Here is a 17,042-nt window from a genome sequence, read left to right on the forward strand (position 1 = left end):
AAGTTCAGATATCTACTCAGTCTATTCGAGTCGTCTAAAAATTGATAGATGAGCCTAAAAATATTTTCTTTAAGATCCACCAACATGCGTAGTGTCCTTAGAAAAATTATAAATAAAAATTTATATATTTTTTAAAACTGGCCAGATTTGGTCAAAATCTTAGATTCATATAAATGATTGAGACCGAATTCAAATCGAGACAAAAAGATTTAAAAAAATAATTCACAGGGCACTATTTTTTCTTAAAAAAATTATTTTTATGGTAAAAATAATATTTTACGATTGATTTTCTAAGAATTTCATTACAAAAAAGATATCAAGAGTATAAATAAAAAATACTTAAAGGGTATTTTTAAATTTGTATCATTGTAAAGTCAGTTTTTATTTATATTTTTATTTTATTTTTTAAGAATATCATCAAAAAAATATAGTAAAAGTATACCTAAAAGATATCCAAATTTCAAAATTTATTTACTTTTAGCTTGTATTATATGCATTATCATTTCAGAATTTTGTCCAAAAGAAAATATTAAAAGTATATTTAAAAGATACCGAAATGATATTATTTTTAATTTTTATATTATAAATTCGGTTTTTATTTTATATATTTTTATTTTTTTAGAACTTTCTAAGAAAAAAGATACTAAAAATTTACATAAAAGATTTGAAAATTTATTATTTTAACTTGTATTATTATAAATTTCTTTTCAAAATTTTATTTGACAAAATATACTGAAATGATATTTATTTTAACTTGTATTATTGTGATATCATTAAAATAAGGTAGATTTATCATTTTTATTTTATATTTTTATATTTGGTATTCGTAAATTGATAATTCTACATATTTTTTTATAGCAATTAGTATATTTTTAATGACATGAAGATGTGTGTTTCAAAAGATATATCATAATATATTAAAAATATATTAAATACAGTTTAAAATATATTAAAACTTTCTGTAATATTAACTCCACAGTAAAAACGATATTTTTTATTAATTTTAGAATATTTTTAAAAAGAATTTATAAAAAATCATAAAAAAAAATTAATTATAAAAATAAAATTTTGCCGCTACTTTCTATAAATCTATAAGAATTTAAATACAATAAAATCAGATTGAAGTCTAGTGGGCCCAACATTCATACACCCATAATAGGTAATTATAATAAATTATTTTTAAAATATTTTAAAATTAATAAAAGATATCATTTTTTACTTTATAGAATTTTTTAAATATATTAGTTTTTAACTCTCTTTTTTCAAATTTACAGCATGCTTGTTTTTTAGTTGTTTTTTTTTATTATATTTCAGTTGTTTTATTTAAAAATAACAAAATAAAAGAAAACAACTCCAACCGGTTATTTTAAATTGTAACTTCATATTTTGTTTTACAATCAATTTTTTTATTTTGCACTTATTAAAAAAATATTTTTATTAATATCCTTTAAACATCTCTTTTCAATCAAAATTTTTTAAATATATATATTAAAATTAAAATAATAAAATTTCAATATCTTTTAGATATATATTTTTATTATCTTTTTTTGAATGAAATCTTAAAAATAAAACTTATCAAATTTATAATTTTTTTTATTTTTATGGTGTTAAAATATAAAAAATACAGTTTTTAATTTTCTAAATTATAGTTTTAATTTTTTATAATTATTTTTGGATAAAGCATTAAAACATAAAAAGTAATAAAAAATATTGAAAAATATTAAAAAATGACTAGGAAATAGCCACACGGTGAATTAAAAAGATTACAAATAATATTTTTGGAAAAAGATTAAACAGTAAAAAAATTTCTTTTATTGATTTTAAGGTATTTTAAAAAATTCTCCACAATATTTGTAAATTGCCGTTGAGAATAGTTCTTATTACTCTAGAGTCTAGAGCCATCCGCTGGCGCTGCAACAACCACCGGGCATATACTAAACCTGTTACAAAAGCACCGTACTGATGGAGCCAAAGCTGATTAACCATATCACTATGATTTTGCATTTGAAGCTTAATTGACAGCAATAGCTTCCAAACCGGCCATCAGAATCACATATCCTTTGGCGGTTAGCCATTAAACTCCACCGCAGGTGATGAGAAACTAGGTGACATAAATTGAAGACTTCATCAGCATCCACCGCCCCAGAGCATCTCAAAGGACTATATGCAGGTAAGAGTTCCAGGCATCGCCAGACTGCACCAAGGCTGACCACCACGGGCAACCGCAGAATAGAAATGCAGAACATTGTCTACACCACAAAACCAAAAGCCGAACCCATACATTATATACAACGAACACAGAGAAACAAGGAAAAAGAAACAGCGTGAAGTAAGCTTTTATCCACTGAATGCAGAAAACCCAAAGACTGGGTTCCATGAATGGTGGCGCAGAGGAACTTGAAAGAGAGCACGTAATATGCAGTACTTCTCCTATTTGAATCTTCTGTATTTTGAGTTTGTTCTGCTGAATGAGTTGAAACTATAAAATTATGTCCAAAACTTATTTATTGCTTACACAATTTCTTTTATACATCACAAAAAAAAGGACACCATGGAGCTCGAATTTAGAAATATATATATATAAGATTAATTTTTAATCGGGTCTGAACTTCGCAAATGCGACTAGTTAACATTAACTCTCTGTTTGTTGCTTCTCTTTCAAAACTTTTGCCAATACTCTCAAAATTTGTTTGACAAAATACCATTTCTCTTAATGGTGACGAATCCCAGGGACCTAGAAAAAATAAACTAACTGTACAATTTTGCCCATAGAAAAAAAAAGATCTTCTGGGGTGCTATGAAAGCAGCACCACGAAGCTCTAGGATCACTGCAGGAATGATGTAGCACCTCTACCAAAAAAAACAAAATATGATCAAAATTCCATTACTGTTGAGGTGAGGTTAAGCAAGGGCTCTAGGGCGCTCGGATGAAACTTTCGAGCAAAGAGGTAACAGACGGATGTCATCTCCGAATTATAAGAACACTGTGTCTTGTTATTCCGAATAGATTGTATGAAACTTTCTGTAACATTAATCCCCATGTACGTTGCCGGATGTGGGCCCCCAAACGACCAATCTACCCAGGTCACAGTACGATTTGCATTGAGTGACCCGTGAAACATGTTCAGGTAAGTTGGAATGTAATGCTCATCGGGATAGCAGGCAGGCCTGCAGTATCTTTTGAAGATGGAATAGTATTTGGTGTCTGATACCATATAAACTGCCAGGGCGCGTTGAATCTCAAACCACTGAGACCCCTTCCTCCACTGGTAAAGCCTAATATCAGGAAGCATTTTACGGTTGTAGCGGCCACGCCCATAACGAGTCGGATCGTCATATGACTCAACAAAGCTATATTCAGAATGGATTAGATACCGGTAGACTGTCGGGAAATTATAAACCGGGATGCAGCTCTCTGAGAGAAGAACAAACCGTTCATTTGAGAAGTCCAGCAGGGCATTGGATAGAAGGCGCTTCTCAGCATCAACCAGTGACACTGATCCCCATTCAACATCCTGGAGAAGGAAAAGCAACATAAAGGAAACATAAAACACAGTCAACAAATACACTACTTCACTTGCATCACATATTGAAGTGTCAAGAGGAAGACAAAGGGCAGGACTTTCTCCCAGTAGAAGACAGCTATGAAGTTGCAAGAAGTTCAGCCATTTTTCGGCTTGTGATGTAATATTCATAACAAGTGATTCAGCCATAGGCGGAGTTCAATTCAAGCCTGCTCCAAGTAACCATTTCATTCTTGAGGTAAGGGACCATTTCTCTCATGTATCTAGATTGGTTGTTAATATAAATTTATTAATTGATAGTACTTGGCGACGTAGCTAAACTCATGCTTATACCAGCATAAAACTGTATCCAACATAGTAAGGGCTTGCACAATTGAAGGTCTAAAGCCGATTCGTAGGGAAATGGTCACTGGAAGACTATAGTCCATAATAAGAAAATATTTAACTTAGGTTTTTGGAAGGTGGATAATAAGATCTTCAGTAAGCTTGGACAATATTTGGTCAAATGACATTCCTACACATTAAGCTTTTAAAGTTCTTGACAGAAACAAATCATCAAGTGAACACTCCTACCAAAAATTCGAACACACTGCCCAACTGAATTCAACTTACGTCGATACCAAACTAGTTAGAGTTAATGGCATGCTCCATCCAAACCACCAGTCTAGGGATAAAAATCAGATATATTCCCACTGTCAGTAGTTTTGCGTGCAATGGCCATCAAAACTTCAACCTTCGCCCTCTCAGATGCAAATTTAAGGACTCTGCCTGACATGAGCATATAAACATCTTGACAAAGACGGATAACAACCAATTCTAATAAGGTATCCATGATTTTGAAAAGATTGGCCCAAATCCATTCCTAAATCTAGCAAGTGAACGAAAGCAGTAAGGACTTGCTATCCTAGAAATCTTACTGTGAAACATCCCAACTCAATCTAGAAAGATGCAGATAAGCCATACCCAGAACCTGCCATTTCTAATTCTACAAATATTTTCTACAAAGCCAAAATGCTTATTGCTTAAAATCACCAGCATCAACAAGAATGTTAGAAACTAAAAACAAAAATGACCCAGCTAAAGTACATACCTGACTTGGGATCTGCCTTCCATAGAATGGAGAATCAGTTGAAACATTGAGGACGTAATTCCGAGGTGTATGAACATAGATAGCGAAATACTTCTCATGACTTCTAAAGAACCTCTCCCACAATGGCAACATAGGCAAAGGCCCTCTAGTCAAAAACAAGAAAGCTACTTTAGGCACCCTATTAAAGGGATACTCATCCTTATATGGCATCAAAGAAGCCCTCCAAAAAAGCTCCTGATCAGTCATTCTATGAGTCAGGTTCTTTGGATGAAGAAAAGTCTCCATACTCAAACAATCAACAGCCTTGCAAGGTTTCAAAATTGTGCAATTATCACCAGGGATTTTTGTTGCTGCTATATTGTTAGTGAAAAACAGCCTTGCTTGTGAAGTAAAGTACTGATTGATATGAGAACTTGTTGCCAATCCTATGATTATACCGGCAACAAAAATAACTAGAAAAGATAAAATTTGCACCAATTTAAGCAAACCCATATGCCTATCTGGTCCATATTCCTTGTCTTCTCTATACCTTGCCATTATCTCACTTCATTCAATTAATCTCCACGTCTTACTACAATAAGCTGCAAGCTCTTACTTTGATTCAAGATTATAACTGTTTTAACGTAAACATTAAAAGAAAAAAAACCCAAAAGCAGTAGTCATCACCTAAAAAACCGAAGTTTTGACAAAGATTGATACCAATAAGAAACCTAATTGTAATAATCACCTAAAAGAATCGAACTTTTGATAAAGATTGATACGGAGAGGAACCCACTACCAAGAATCAAATAAAAACGGCATTAGGGTCCAACAAACCGAAAAGATCAAATAACGATTTGATAAAAGCTTGGACGAAAGAATGAATTAAAATCGAAAATATTTAAATGAATTAAAATCGAAAATATTTAATCTTTGAGATCAATGGGAATGAATCAATAGTCCAAATCTGTTAGAACCCAACTCAAAAAAAAAAAAGAACTAGGGATTTGATTCTGATATTCAAGTGTCAGGAGAGAGAAAAAGGAAAGTATGCACAAGAAGATAGAATCAAAATCACTAGTAAATGGTTCTACTATGGAATCACGTCACCAACCCCAGATGATAGAGACATGTATATATTAATAGAGAGAGGAATTTGAAGTGGAAAGGAAGTGGAGATGTTGTTGAAGATTTGGATTGAAAACGACAGGGCGTTTCTTTGTATTTACAGAGACAATGCGATATCGGAATATGGAAAGGAAAGCAAAAAGAAAGTTAAGATTTTGACGCGAAGAATCAGAATCCGAACTCAACACTTGTAACCCAATTACAGAGTTCTGAAATTAAAAAGAAAATTAAAAATAAAAAAACCTAGAGAACTACGAAATGGGTGTTCTTTTTTTTTTTCTTTTCTGTTTTTGTTGTTATGCTGTGTTTTAGGTTTGTTTTGTAGTGAGTTTAAAAACGAGAAACGGTCTAACAGGTGACGCTACTTTTTGGCACGTGTTAGTCATGTTTGCTGTTGTTTCTTTTTGGGCTGCTAAGCGAAGCCTGGTTAAGCAAATATATGAACCATTGTGGGTAGGGCTCACAATTCCAAATGGCCTGTGGGCTGCACTTTCTTTTTAACAAAAGATGAACCATGGTTCGTATTTAACCCTGTGATCTGAGTCAATAAAGGTCTTTTAACACTTAAATCCAGCCCAAAAAAATCAATCTGAAATTCAAAGGAGTTTTTACACAAATACCCTAACAAAGGAAAAAAGAAATGTCACTTTCACTCTCAAAGATTTTTATTTTCATAAATACTAGAATCAAATATATATATATTTTTTAAAAATACGGTATTATATGTTTGGTATCATTTTCTTAAATACTTAAGAAATAGTGTTCGTTATTATCAGTTTTGGTATACATTTGGTCTCTCTCATCTCTACGTGTCATATACACTAAAATGATTTTTATATACAAAATAGATAACGAATTTTTTAAGATTTTATATATAGTTAATATATAATCCGCATATGAAATTCTATAATATTTTGAATACATTCAGTATATTATTAGTAATATGTAACATATTCGAAACAATATATCCTTATAAGAAATTAAAATGACAATTCTAAGAAATGATATATATTTTTTTCATATTTTAGTATTTATTTCATATATATACATTATTTATATACATATTTTAATAATTTATTTTGATATACCATTTGGTTTAGATAATTCATTAAAGATCTTATCTATAGAACAAGATTTAAATAGGTTTCTAAATTTTACGGACGAGATCATATGATTTCTTTTTAAATCTTTTTGAATCATTTTAACCTAAAACTTTGATATTTTGAATTTTATCTCCTTAAAAAAAATTAAAATAAAATAAAATAAGATTATTAAAAATTCATAATTTTTTAATATTATTATTAATAGCTAATTACTTATTTATTAAACTTAATTTTAAAAATTAATGTTTTATTATTTCTTTTATTGCATTCCCTCTCAATACAAAGAGTTCAATTCATTTTTCTAAAAAATGGTTAAATTGAATTAAAAAAAAAAAGTAAATTTTAGCTTAAAATAAATAAACAAGTTAAAATAGCTTATTCGGCTCTACTCTCAAAACCTTATTCCCCTTGCATGCATATGTTAAAAATTGGCTCTAAATTTTTGCTAAAGCTTTCATCTACATATCACTAAAACTAACTAACAAGAAGTTGCAGGCCCTTCAAAAAACATAACAGAGATAAGCATCCATAAATAAAAGCAAAATTTTAACAATTATACAAAAATAATTCAGAAATATGAAAATTCAATCTTTTTTATGAATATTTAAGATAAAAACGCATTTTTATTTCTATTGAAGATCTAATAGTCCTTAAATAAAATAAATAAAAATTTCATAAATTATGTATAAAAATATAAAGAGCTAAATAGAATAAAACACAAAAATTCAGTATTTAATAAATGAATTTTGTCAATATTTAAAGCCAAATTTCACATAGCATAAGTGGCACGTCTTCCATGGAGAATATGTCTTCTTAAGACTCCATATAAATAAAAAAAGGAATTCTTCATATAAAAAATAAAATATATCTTCTTAACCGTGCATATAAATGAAATAAGAATTCAATAAATTGAAAGAAAGTATATCTTGCTAACCGTCCATATATTTATGACACTTGACTTCAAAACTTATTTTGTGTAATAATAATTAGTTGGATTCAACCATATCTATGACGTGAATGCAAACAATGATTGATTGGTTTCATTTTTATTAAATTATCAGTTTTATTATATAAATTTATAAATAATTGATATTATTTTTATTTTAATATTTATTAATATAATTATTAAATTAATCAACCATATATAGTTGATAAATTAAATATATTATTTTTATTTATTAAATTTTTATTTATTTTAAATTGTAATTAGTGATACTCGACAACTGTCAGATTTACTTATCTAATTTTGTATAAATAATTAAAAATTATATATGGATTCATTGATAATCTAAATTAGTAAAAAGAGATATAAAATTAATAAGTTATATAAAATAATACCAATTAGTTGTCTATAGACTAGTAATAATAGAGCCTAACAACAAAATTTTCTTTTGATGAAAGAGTTTCTTCCTGTTCAAATTTTAAAAATATTAATTTTTTCCATTTAAAATCTAAAATGAGTAAATATTTTTTAAAAATTATTTAATTTTATAATAAATAAATAAAGTTAAAATTAGAGTCTATTTGGTCAAATTGAAATAGTCTAATTCTATTTGAAAAAATCCAACTCTAATGTATGTAAAATTAATATAATTTTATAAAAAATAAAATAAAAAACTATTTTTTTAAATACCTAAATTAGGGAGGACAAGGCCCTACTTAGTCCTCCGGTTTCGCCACTGGTTTTATCACCCAACCAGTTTAGAATTTTTAGATTGGCTGTTTGACCTTTATTTTATTAAAAGAGAGAGTTTTTTAGTCAAATAAAGCAATTCATTAAATAGAATTAGAGTTCAAAATATAGGATAGCTCAGCAAGAGATGATGAAACCCAAATAAAAAAAAAAAGACTCCAAAATAAAATGTTTGACAATCCACCTAGCAGCCATATTCGAGACTTTACAAACAAGATTAACATGGAATTTATTGAAAGATCCGAGTCTGTCTCTTGCTTGAGATATGGAGTCAACAACTTCCAAGGAATTAAAGTAGCCCCTTCAAATACTAGCTTCAAAATGTATCTCGAGGGAGTGAAGATAATGCAATTTTGGATTCCCACATCACCAGCGAGTTTGAGCCCTTGGTTGAAACCATCCACTTTTGTTGCAAAAAAAAAGATGAGAAAGCCTTGCCAGAGGCCTCAGCATCGACCAACTTCCCTTTCTTATCTTCGATGATAATGGCCACTCCCACTTTCTCTGAGTTTTTGAACTTTTGAACTGCAAAATAGACCTGGAAGTCAAAATTGGCCACCAACTCTGCATAGGTGGTAGGGTAGGGTAGGTGGTACCGCTCAGATTGCGGCCAATCTTCCTAACCGTGCGCGGGCTAGGCTTAGAGTGCGTGAAACTCATCACTACCTCGTAAGGGCATTGAGACCATAGCATTTACATGAAAGCGTCGCTTTCTTTGTAGTGTTGTCACACAGCTGCCCACCTAGAAGCGCCACTCGCTCTGTAGTGTTGTCATACAAGATAAGCACACCGCCCGCCTATTGGCCGGGAGAATCTAAGTTCTCTATCATTTGAAAAGTTGGAAGTGAAGTGAGTTTGATGATTGACATTGAAAAAAATGAGGCATAGCTCATTTGCATATTGATCAATAGTTTTAGCCATAACAATAGGGTCAAAAGGCTTCCTTTTGAAAATCACCTCATTCCTCCCTTTCTAGATAGACCGAGTGCTATTCTCAATAGCATCTCTGAATTAACTTTGGCCCATACATCAATTACACCACCCTACCAATATGCTAAGGAGGATATAGACCCCTCACTAGGACTATATGCCAATAGTGAATAAAACTACACCTGCATTACTTTTAGGCATCGCAGGATGCCATGCTCTAAAGTCTCGTTCGTCAAACAACACAAAGGGCATTGATTATGTTGGATAACATTTCTCTTGAAGAAGAGATCAATTACAGGCAACTTGCCCCTAACCAAGTTGTCTCTCACTGTGTTTCCCCCACCCTCATTAATGACGATAGAACAGTTCCATCGAGCCTGGCAAGGTATACATAAGCTTTACAATTCATCATACCTTGTTGCCGCCATAATATTCCTTTCCGTCTTTTCTCATTGAATTCTCACTTCTACACCTATTTTCACCACCTTTTTATCCTTACGTGTTGGCCTCAATCACCATTTGTTGTTGAGACACCTCATGTTTCTCTAAGTCCATAGACATGGACTTATTCTTCTCTGATTCATAATATATTTGCATTTTATCGCCATTATCATTCTATTTCAAGGTGTGGTTGTTCCTTGCATGGAAAAAACATGTAGTGTTACGGACTTATGAATTATATTTGAACTTATCAGATGCCAATGTGTTCTGGTGCCATTCTTCCTCTTGGTTTAGACAGTATTTGAACACATGCTTTGTCCTCCCATAAAGGAAGCATAACTCAAGCAGCCTCTCGTGCTGGAATGAAACCCAATCACTTTCATGGGGTAATTTGCCCAGTTGGTACCAATCCTTAGCACTATATATCAATTTGATATCAAGACTTTAATTTGAATCAATTTGGTGACAAACGTACATAAAACTATTTCAATTTAGTCCCAATGTTTAAATTCCAACAACCGGTGGTGACGTGGCATACTGAGCAGAAATATTTCGGGTATTTTGCCCGCTTAGCGTGTGCCACGTTAATTAATGACGCTGACTCACCAAATTTCCAAATTAAACCCCAATTCCTCTAATTTTTCCCTAATTAAACCCTAATTTTATTCCCCTTTCTTCTATTCCCCTCTCCTCTTCCCCATAACTCCAGTAACTTTTGTTACCCCCACTATCATAGCATTCTCGCATTCAAAAATCTATCCTTCTATGTTGGTTACTGGGGGCAGCACATGTACATGTCTCGTTGTAGTTGTGCAGATTGTTGGATGATGCGGCTCTTCATTGAGATACGCGACTTATTCAATATACTAATACAGACAAACAATGGTAAAGGCGCGACAGAGGCAGTAAAATTGGCCATCTGCATAGGGTCTGATGACTATATAAGATCAATTATTCTGTATCCATTGAAAATGGACAAACAGATTTACGAATGATGCTTCTCGGGAAATGTTGTTTGCTGTGTGCTTGGTATAAATAGTAGAACAACTCTTTGGAGTATTTAGAAGCATAGCATTAATTACAAAATTCCTCTTTAAGTTAGAAAAAAGAAATTACAAATGTAATAATTCTATCTAAACAGCAACGCCGTTATGCACAGACATCATTATATTCCTTTCCACTAAGCAGTTTGAATCAACTGGATTGTACCAGACGATTATTGCAAGTGGCAAATTCGATGGTTTAATTTTCATCTATCTGTCACAGTAACAAAACCCAGTCCCATCTATGATCTCCTACATGTTCAAGCTGTTCATCTTGATGACAGAATCCTAACTTGTAACTGACGATCCAAACGAGGAGCAAAACCAATGCATAAAGGATAATATGTTAAACAGCCTTCAACCCATATGTACTATACCATACCTTCATCACAAGTACAAACAGAAGAATAAGAAAGTAGGATGCACCAGAAAAAGGACAGATTTTTGAATGCGAGAATGCTGTGACAGTAGGGATAACAGGAGTTACGGGGAATAGGAGAGGGGAATAGAATTAGGGTTTAATTAGGGAAAATTAGGGGAATTAGAGTTTAATTTAGAGATTTGGTGAGTCAGCATCATTAATTGATGTGGCACACGCTGAACGGGCAAAACACCCAGAATATTCCTACTCAGCATGCCAAGTCACCACCGGTTGTCGGAATTTGAACATTGGAACTAAATTGAAATAGTTTTATGTATGTTTGTCACCAAATTGATTCAAATTAAAGTTTTGGTATCAAATTGATATATAGTGTCAAGGATTGGTAACAGCTCGGCAAATTACCCCACTTTCATGTATTCCAACTAGAAGATGTTTCCTAATCATTCCAAAACCCCAAAGGGAGGGGTTCATTTAGTTCCACGCAAACCCTAATCCTCATATTTAGACAAAATCTTACACCTGGTTCCACCTGCTCCATTTAGATTAACTCTGATCTAATCGGGAGGGAGATTAAAGACCTCGACCCAAAAGGGACATCTTGAGTAGTCCAAACTATTTATTGGTGAATCCGCAGGCCACTTAACAAGCATACGAAGTGAGTTCGCCACTATAGAATACCTTCCATAACCCATCTCTTGTCCTCCATTGGTTCAAACTAGAATATAAAAACATTCTGACTTTGCTTCTGGACAAGAAAATCACCCGCTAACTTCCCAATTTTTTGTAAGATGCTTTTAACCATTATTCCTGACATATTCTTAAAAGTTAGGATCTTCCCCACCAAGGTCTTCTCGGAATGGAAATTTCCCATATCTGTCGTAGTTTCAAATTGTAATATTTTCTCAGAGCACTGTAGTTGTTCCATTTTCTGGATTAGCTCCCTAACCTCGCTATCATCATACTTATTACTTTGCTCCTCCATAATTAGTTGATGGACACAAACCGTCTCCACCAAGCCCAGTAATAACTCCTCAATGTTTTTCTCAGATACTTAGTGCAATAACTCCGATATAAGAAAAAAAAAAGAAGGCCCATATTCTATACAAATAAATCTACCATATTCTAAAAAAATGGCATTAGATTTACCCTAATATACATTTTGATATTTATTGTATTAAAATTAATACTTTTAATTCTTTAACTAAATATTATATTACTATATTTTGTATTTCTTTTTCCTATTTATAAAAATTTAATGGATTATTAATTGTAATAAAAAATGATCAAATATTAAATTAATATCATTAAATTTATATGCTAAAAGTAAAATGTAGTATTTTTTTATCAAGAAAGTAAATAACTAACATTTTACTTTAGTTAATTAAAGTAAAATATAGTATAATAAACTAATTGAGAAATAATGTGATTGATATTCTAACTCGTGAGGTTTTGAATCTCTCGCCACCGTCCACTAAATATTGTACGACATACGTTTTGGATGATGTAAAGAGATCAAAGACTATAATATTATGATAGATCTCTGAGGGCAGTAAGGTAATTAATCCAATATTGTTTGAGGTTTGAGCAGTGACTGTCACGTTTTATTTAAATAGGAAGCCAACCGAAAAAGAAAAAAGATAGGGAACCTACTGGAAAAAAAACAAAAAAGAAATGGGGAATATCTACTAAAATCAGTCAATTTACCACACATGAATTGACGCGTGTCACCGCGTAACTGTCCGCCGACAGGTCACGTTATCATGTGAAATTCTTGATGGCATTCTTGTTAAATATTTCTGAGCTATCATAAATGGAACCAACTATTTTAAAAATAAATGGTAAACATCTAAATTTTATAAAGCTTTTAATGTTATCCATACGTTGTTATATTAATTCTAAGTATAAATTGTTGGTCGGCAGGGTTTCTTTAGGAAATTTTGAAAGTCTTCATTTTGAATTTTATTGTCCACATTTATATACCATCTAATTTAAATTTAAAAAGGTAAGAAAATAAAAAAAATTATTTAAAATATGCAACAACAATAGTTTTGTAACTAATAGACTTGAATTTTTATATAAAAGTTAATGCTAATTATTGTTTTTATTAAAAATTAGATTAATGTCCAGCCATAAGATGTATTATTTTAATAATAATAAAATTACGTTACTAAAAAATAAATATTTTAAAAATAATAAGATATATTAAAATATTATTATCAATTTTAGAGGATACGTTAATATGTTAATTAAATTAGGAATTGCGTAAGATACGGTGGAATAAGAGATAAATAGTGCATAAGACTAAATATATGACTATTTGATAAGATAATTAATTTGCATGAGACTAGGAAAAGTGAAAAATAAAATTATAACTAAATGTTTGAAAATGAAGAGGAATATAATAAGTTGTGCCTTCAAATAATATTGAAATTATATATAATATTATTTTGTAAGACATAAATTTTTTTGATATGTGTTCTTAATTTTTGACATATAAAATTTTTATTTTCATATGTGTCTTTAATTATTTTAATATGTATATTTATTTTTAACATTTGAGATTCAAGTTTACGTGTAATTTTATAATTTTTCTATTAATTTGTTGATTAATACGTTACATTCTTAATTAAATATTAAATCTAATCCTAAAAGATAGCGTATTAATTATATTTTGACATTGTATTAACTAATAAATAATCTTCTAATCAAATAATAATACTAATTCAATCATAGAAATTATATATTAATTACATTTAAATTTATATTAACTAATAAATTAGTTTTCTAAGATAGCAATTCTAATTCTATAAAATAATATTTTAACTTATATTTTTAGTATTATATTCAATTATAAGTTAATTTTTAATTATATGATAAAATTTTACTTTGAAAAATAGTAATGTCATTTATTTTAATAGTATTTGTTTATATAATACTAAAATTAATTAATAAATATAATTTCTATATTATTGCAGTAATAAAATTCTAATTTTTTAAAATTAAAGATATTTAAAAATAGTTAGTTTGTTATTATTTTTTAAAATATTATAGATTAATATTAATATTAAAAAATTTATTAAATTATATCTATCAACTTAATTTTATAATCAAAATAATAATAACATTCGTACAGTGTATAAATAAGCAACTAGTAGATTATTAAGTACTCTAATTATCATCAGAATAAAAAGATATTTTAAAAAAATATAGTCAAGAATTTGAAAAGGAGAAAGAATATGAAGATTATGCCTCAAATTACACGAAAAGGAATATTAAGTTTTAATTATTTTCAGGGGATAATTAAATATTATAATTAGAATGTTAGTAAGTTGTAACAATAAGAATTGAGAAAAATATATTATGATGATATAGTATTCTAAGAGTTGAGAAAATAGGTTTAAAAGTTATATAATTTTTCATGTAAGATAGAGAAAACAGTATTAAATATTTGCTGATATATATGCTAGATTAATATTTGCGCAATGCACGGTTAATTATATATTTTGACTGTAATTTTTATTATTATGAAAATTTATAAAGTATATAATTAAATAATTAAAAATATTAAAACTTATAATCATAAATAATGTAAATATATAATAATAAAAAAATATAAGTAACAAATTATAATTCTTTTAACTTTTCTAACTGTTTATTAATTATAATACCACTAGAATAATTCACTAAGAAAAGTTTTTTTCTCTCTTTTCACACTATTTAATATTTTTTTGTAGTTTTCATTTTTAAATTTTATTATTCAGAAAATTTATATGAATTTAGATAATTAGGATTATGTCATAAACTAAATAAACTAAGTGTTTTAAAAATATAAAACCAAGTTAAATTATTTCATATAGTTTGGTTTAATATTTTAATAGTATTTATTTTTTATTTCTTGATTAATTTAGTATTTTATTTTTTAGTATATAATTCAATAATTTTCTTTTATGTATGAAAGTATAAATATTTTATTTTTAATTTTTGAATTGTATAAAATCTATTTTATAAATTAATTTTTAATTATATACTAAAAGATATTTTATTTATTAATAAAAAAATTGGATTCCATTTATTAAATTTTTTACTTGAAATTGAACTATTTCGAAATAATTTTTTGATGGAATATATGTAAAACAAAATGAAAAAAAAAAAAGCAATAAAAGGTGTGAATGAGTATAAATATGATAATTGAAAAGGATACAAAACATTTAAAAACAATCTAATTAAAAGTTGAAACTATAAACAATATTTGAAAAACAAAATTACTATATGATAATTAAAATTTTGTATACGGTAATACTTAAAAAAATATTATATGAAGTGAAGATTATATAGAAAAATTAAAAAAAATAGAGAAATATGAAATAATTAAATATCATAAGTAGTTGGAAATTATACAAAATGCTATTTAAAATAGTAAAAAATGTTAGAATAGATTAATTTTTTAATGCCTTATAACGTACCTCTTTAATATAATATATATGAATCTTATAATTTTTTAGTAAAAAAATTAATATCATTTAATAATATATTTTTAATACTCATGTAATTATTTTTCAATGGTCTTTTCCAAAGTTTAGAATTCATCAAAGTTTAAAAGAATAATTTTAAAATTTTAAAATAAGTTTTGAGAATTTAATTTTATTTATTGGACATTTTATAAACGATAAAAAAAAATGTATAATATTTTAAAAATAAGTCCATTTTATAGACCACTATTAATTCTACCACATCTAATTGAAGCTTTTCAAAAGAGAACATATATAATTGAAAGATTTAAATAATCTAAATTAAATTTTTAATTTGATTTTGATTCTTGCTCCATTAAAAAATCTCAATTGACTTAATTATATTTGTTTTTGAATAGATTAATGTCATGGTTGGTCCTTTCGCATTTCATTTTCTTTCTCCACTTTATTCTTTTAAGTTGTGAATTAAAACGCACCCACAGACCAACCAAAAGCACACAATAAAGGAAGATGGTCTATTCTTTCAAAAAGAAGAAAAGAAAAGAAAAGAAGAAAGAGATGGTCTATTTATTGTTTTCTTTCCTATTGTTCTATCTCTTATTTATTTTATTACAATTATTTATTTCCTTTTGTTTCTCATTCCATGTTAATATGGTTTCTCCCTTGATAGTGATAGGGACCTTATATCAAATTATCTAACTAAAATATTTCACACATCAAAAGAAATTATTAACAAATTAATTTAATTAGTCGTCTAATTGTGCGTTTGACGACGACTATTATTATTTTGATTATAAAATTAAATTTATAAATATAATTTAATAAATTTTTTAATATTTAATATTTTAAAAATAACAAAAAACTAACTACTTTTAACCGTCTTAATTTCTTTTTAAAATTTTTTATATATAAGAGAGATTGTGTTTCTATACAATTTTTTATAAATATTTTTTATTATAAAAGCGATTCAAACTCGAAATTCTATTGAGTTGATTAATTTTTTTAAGAAACTATATATATGCACAATTACACATTCAAGGAAAGAGAAGGGACATACAGACACCTCAAGAATATGGCAAATTTTAAAGAGGCACGTCAAGTCTTTATATTCCACACGCACTTTACACTATCGATGTGGGAAGTCGAAGCCTCGACCTACTCTCCATTAGCCTCTCCACGAGAGAGATGGCAAGTATTGTTGACTCATTCATTCAGCTTAAACTCATCGTTTAGGTGCCCATCTTCTCCATAGCACCTTAT

At 28.7% G+C, this 17,042-nt stretch overlaps 1 protein-coding gene across 2 annotated transcripts; it reads right to left on the bottom strand.

Annotated features, from left to right (window-relative positions):
- Positions 1 to 2,563: 2,563 nt before the first annotated feature.
- LOC107262025 (glycosyltransferase BC10) lies at positions 2,564 to 6,233 on the bottom strand. Of its 2 annotated transcripts, XM_015725168.3 has the most exons (3): positions 4,615 to 6,233; positions 3,433 to 3,515; positions 2,564 to 3,351 (listed from the first exon to the last, which is right to left on the bottom strand). In XM_015725168.3, the coding sequence occupies exons 1-3, from the start codon at positions 5,149 to 5,151 to the stop codon at positions 2,874 to 2,876; spliced, it is 1,098 nt and encodes a 365-aa protein (XP_015580654.2). In that variant the 5' UTR covers positions 5,152 to 6,233; the 3' UTR covers positions 2,564 to 2,873. The 2 variants fall into 2 exon arrangements, with proteins under 2 accessions (XP_015580654.2, XP_048232061.1); XM_048376104.1 differs by having other exon boundaries at positions 2,564 to 3,515; positions 4,615 to 6,228.
- Between the last annotated feature and the right edge of the window lie 10,809 nt (positions 6,234 to 17,042).

Source organism: Ricinus communis, chromosome 6 (genome assembly GCF_019578655.1).
Source record: "Ricinus communis isolate WT05 ecotype wild-type chromosome 6, ASM1957865v1, whole genome shotgun sequence".
Lineage (NCBI taxonomy): Eukaryota > Viridiplantae > Streptophyta > Magnoliopsida > Malpighiales > Euphorbiaceae > Ricinus > Ricinus communis.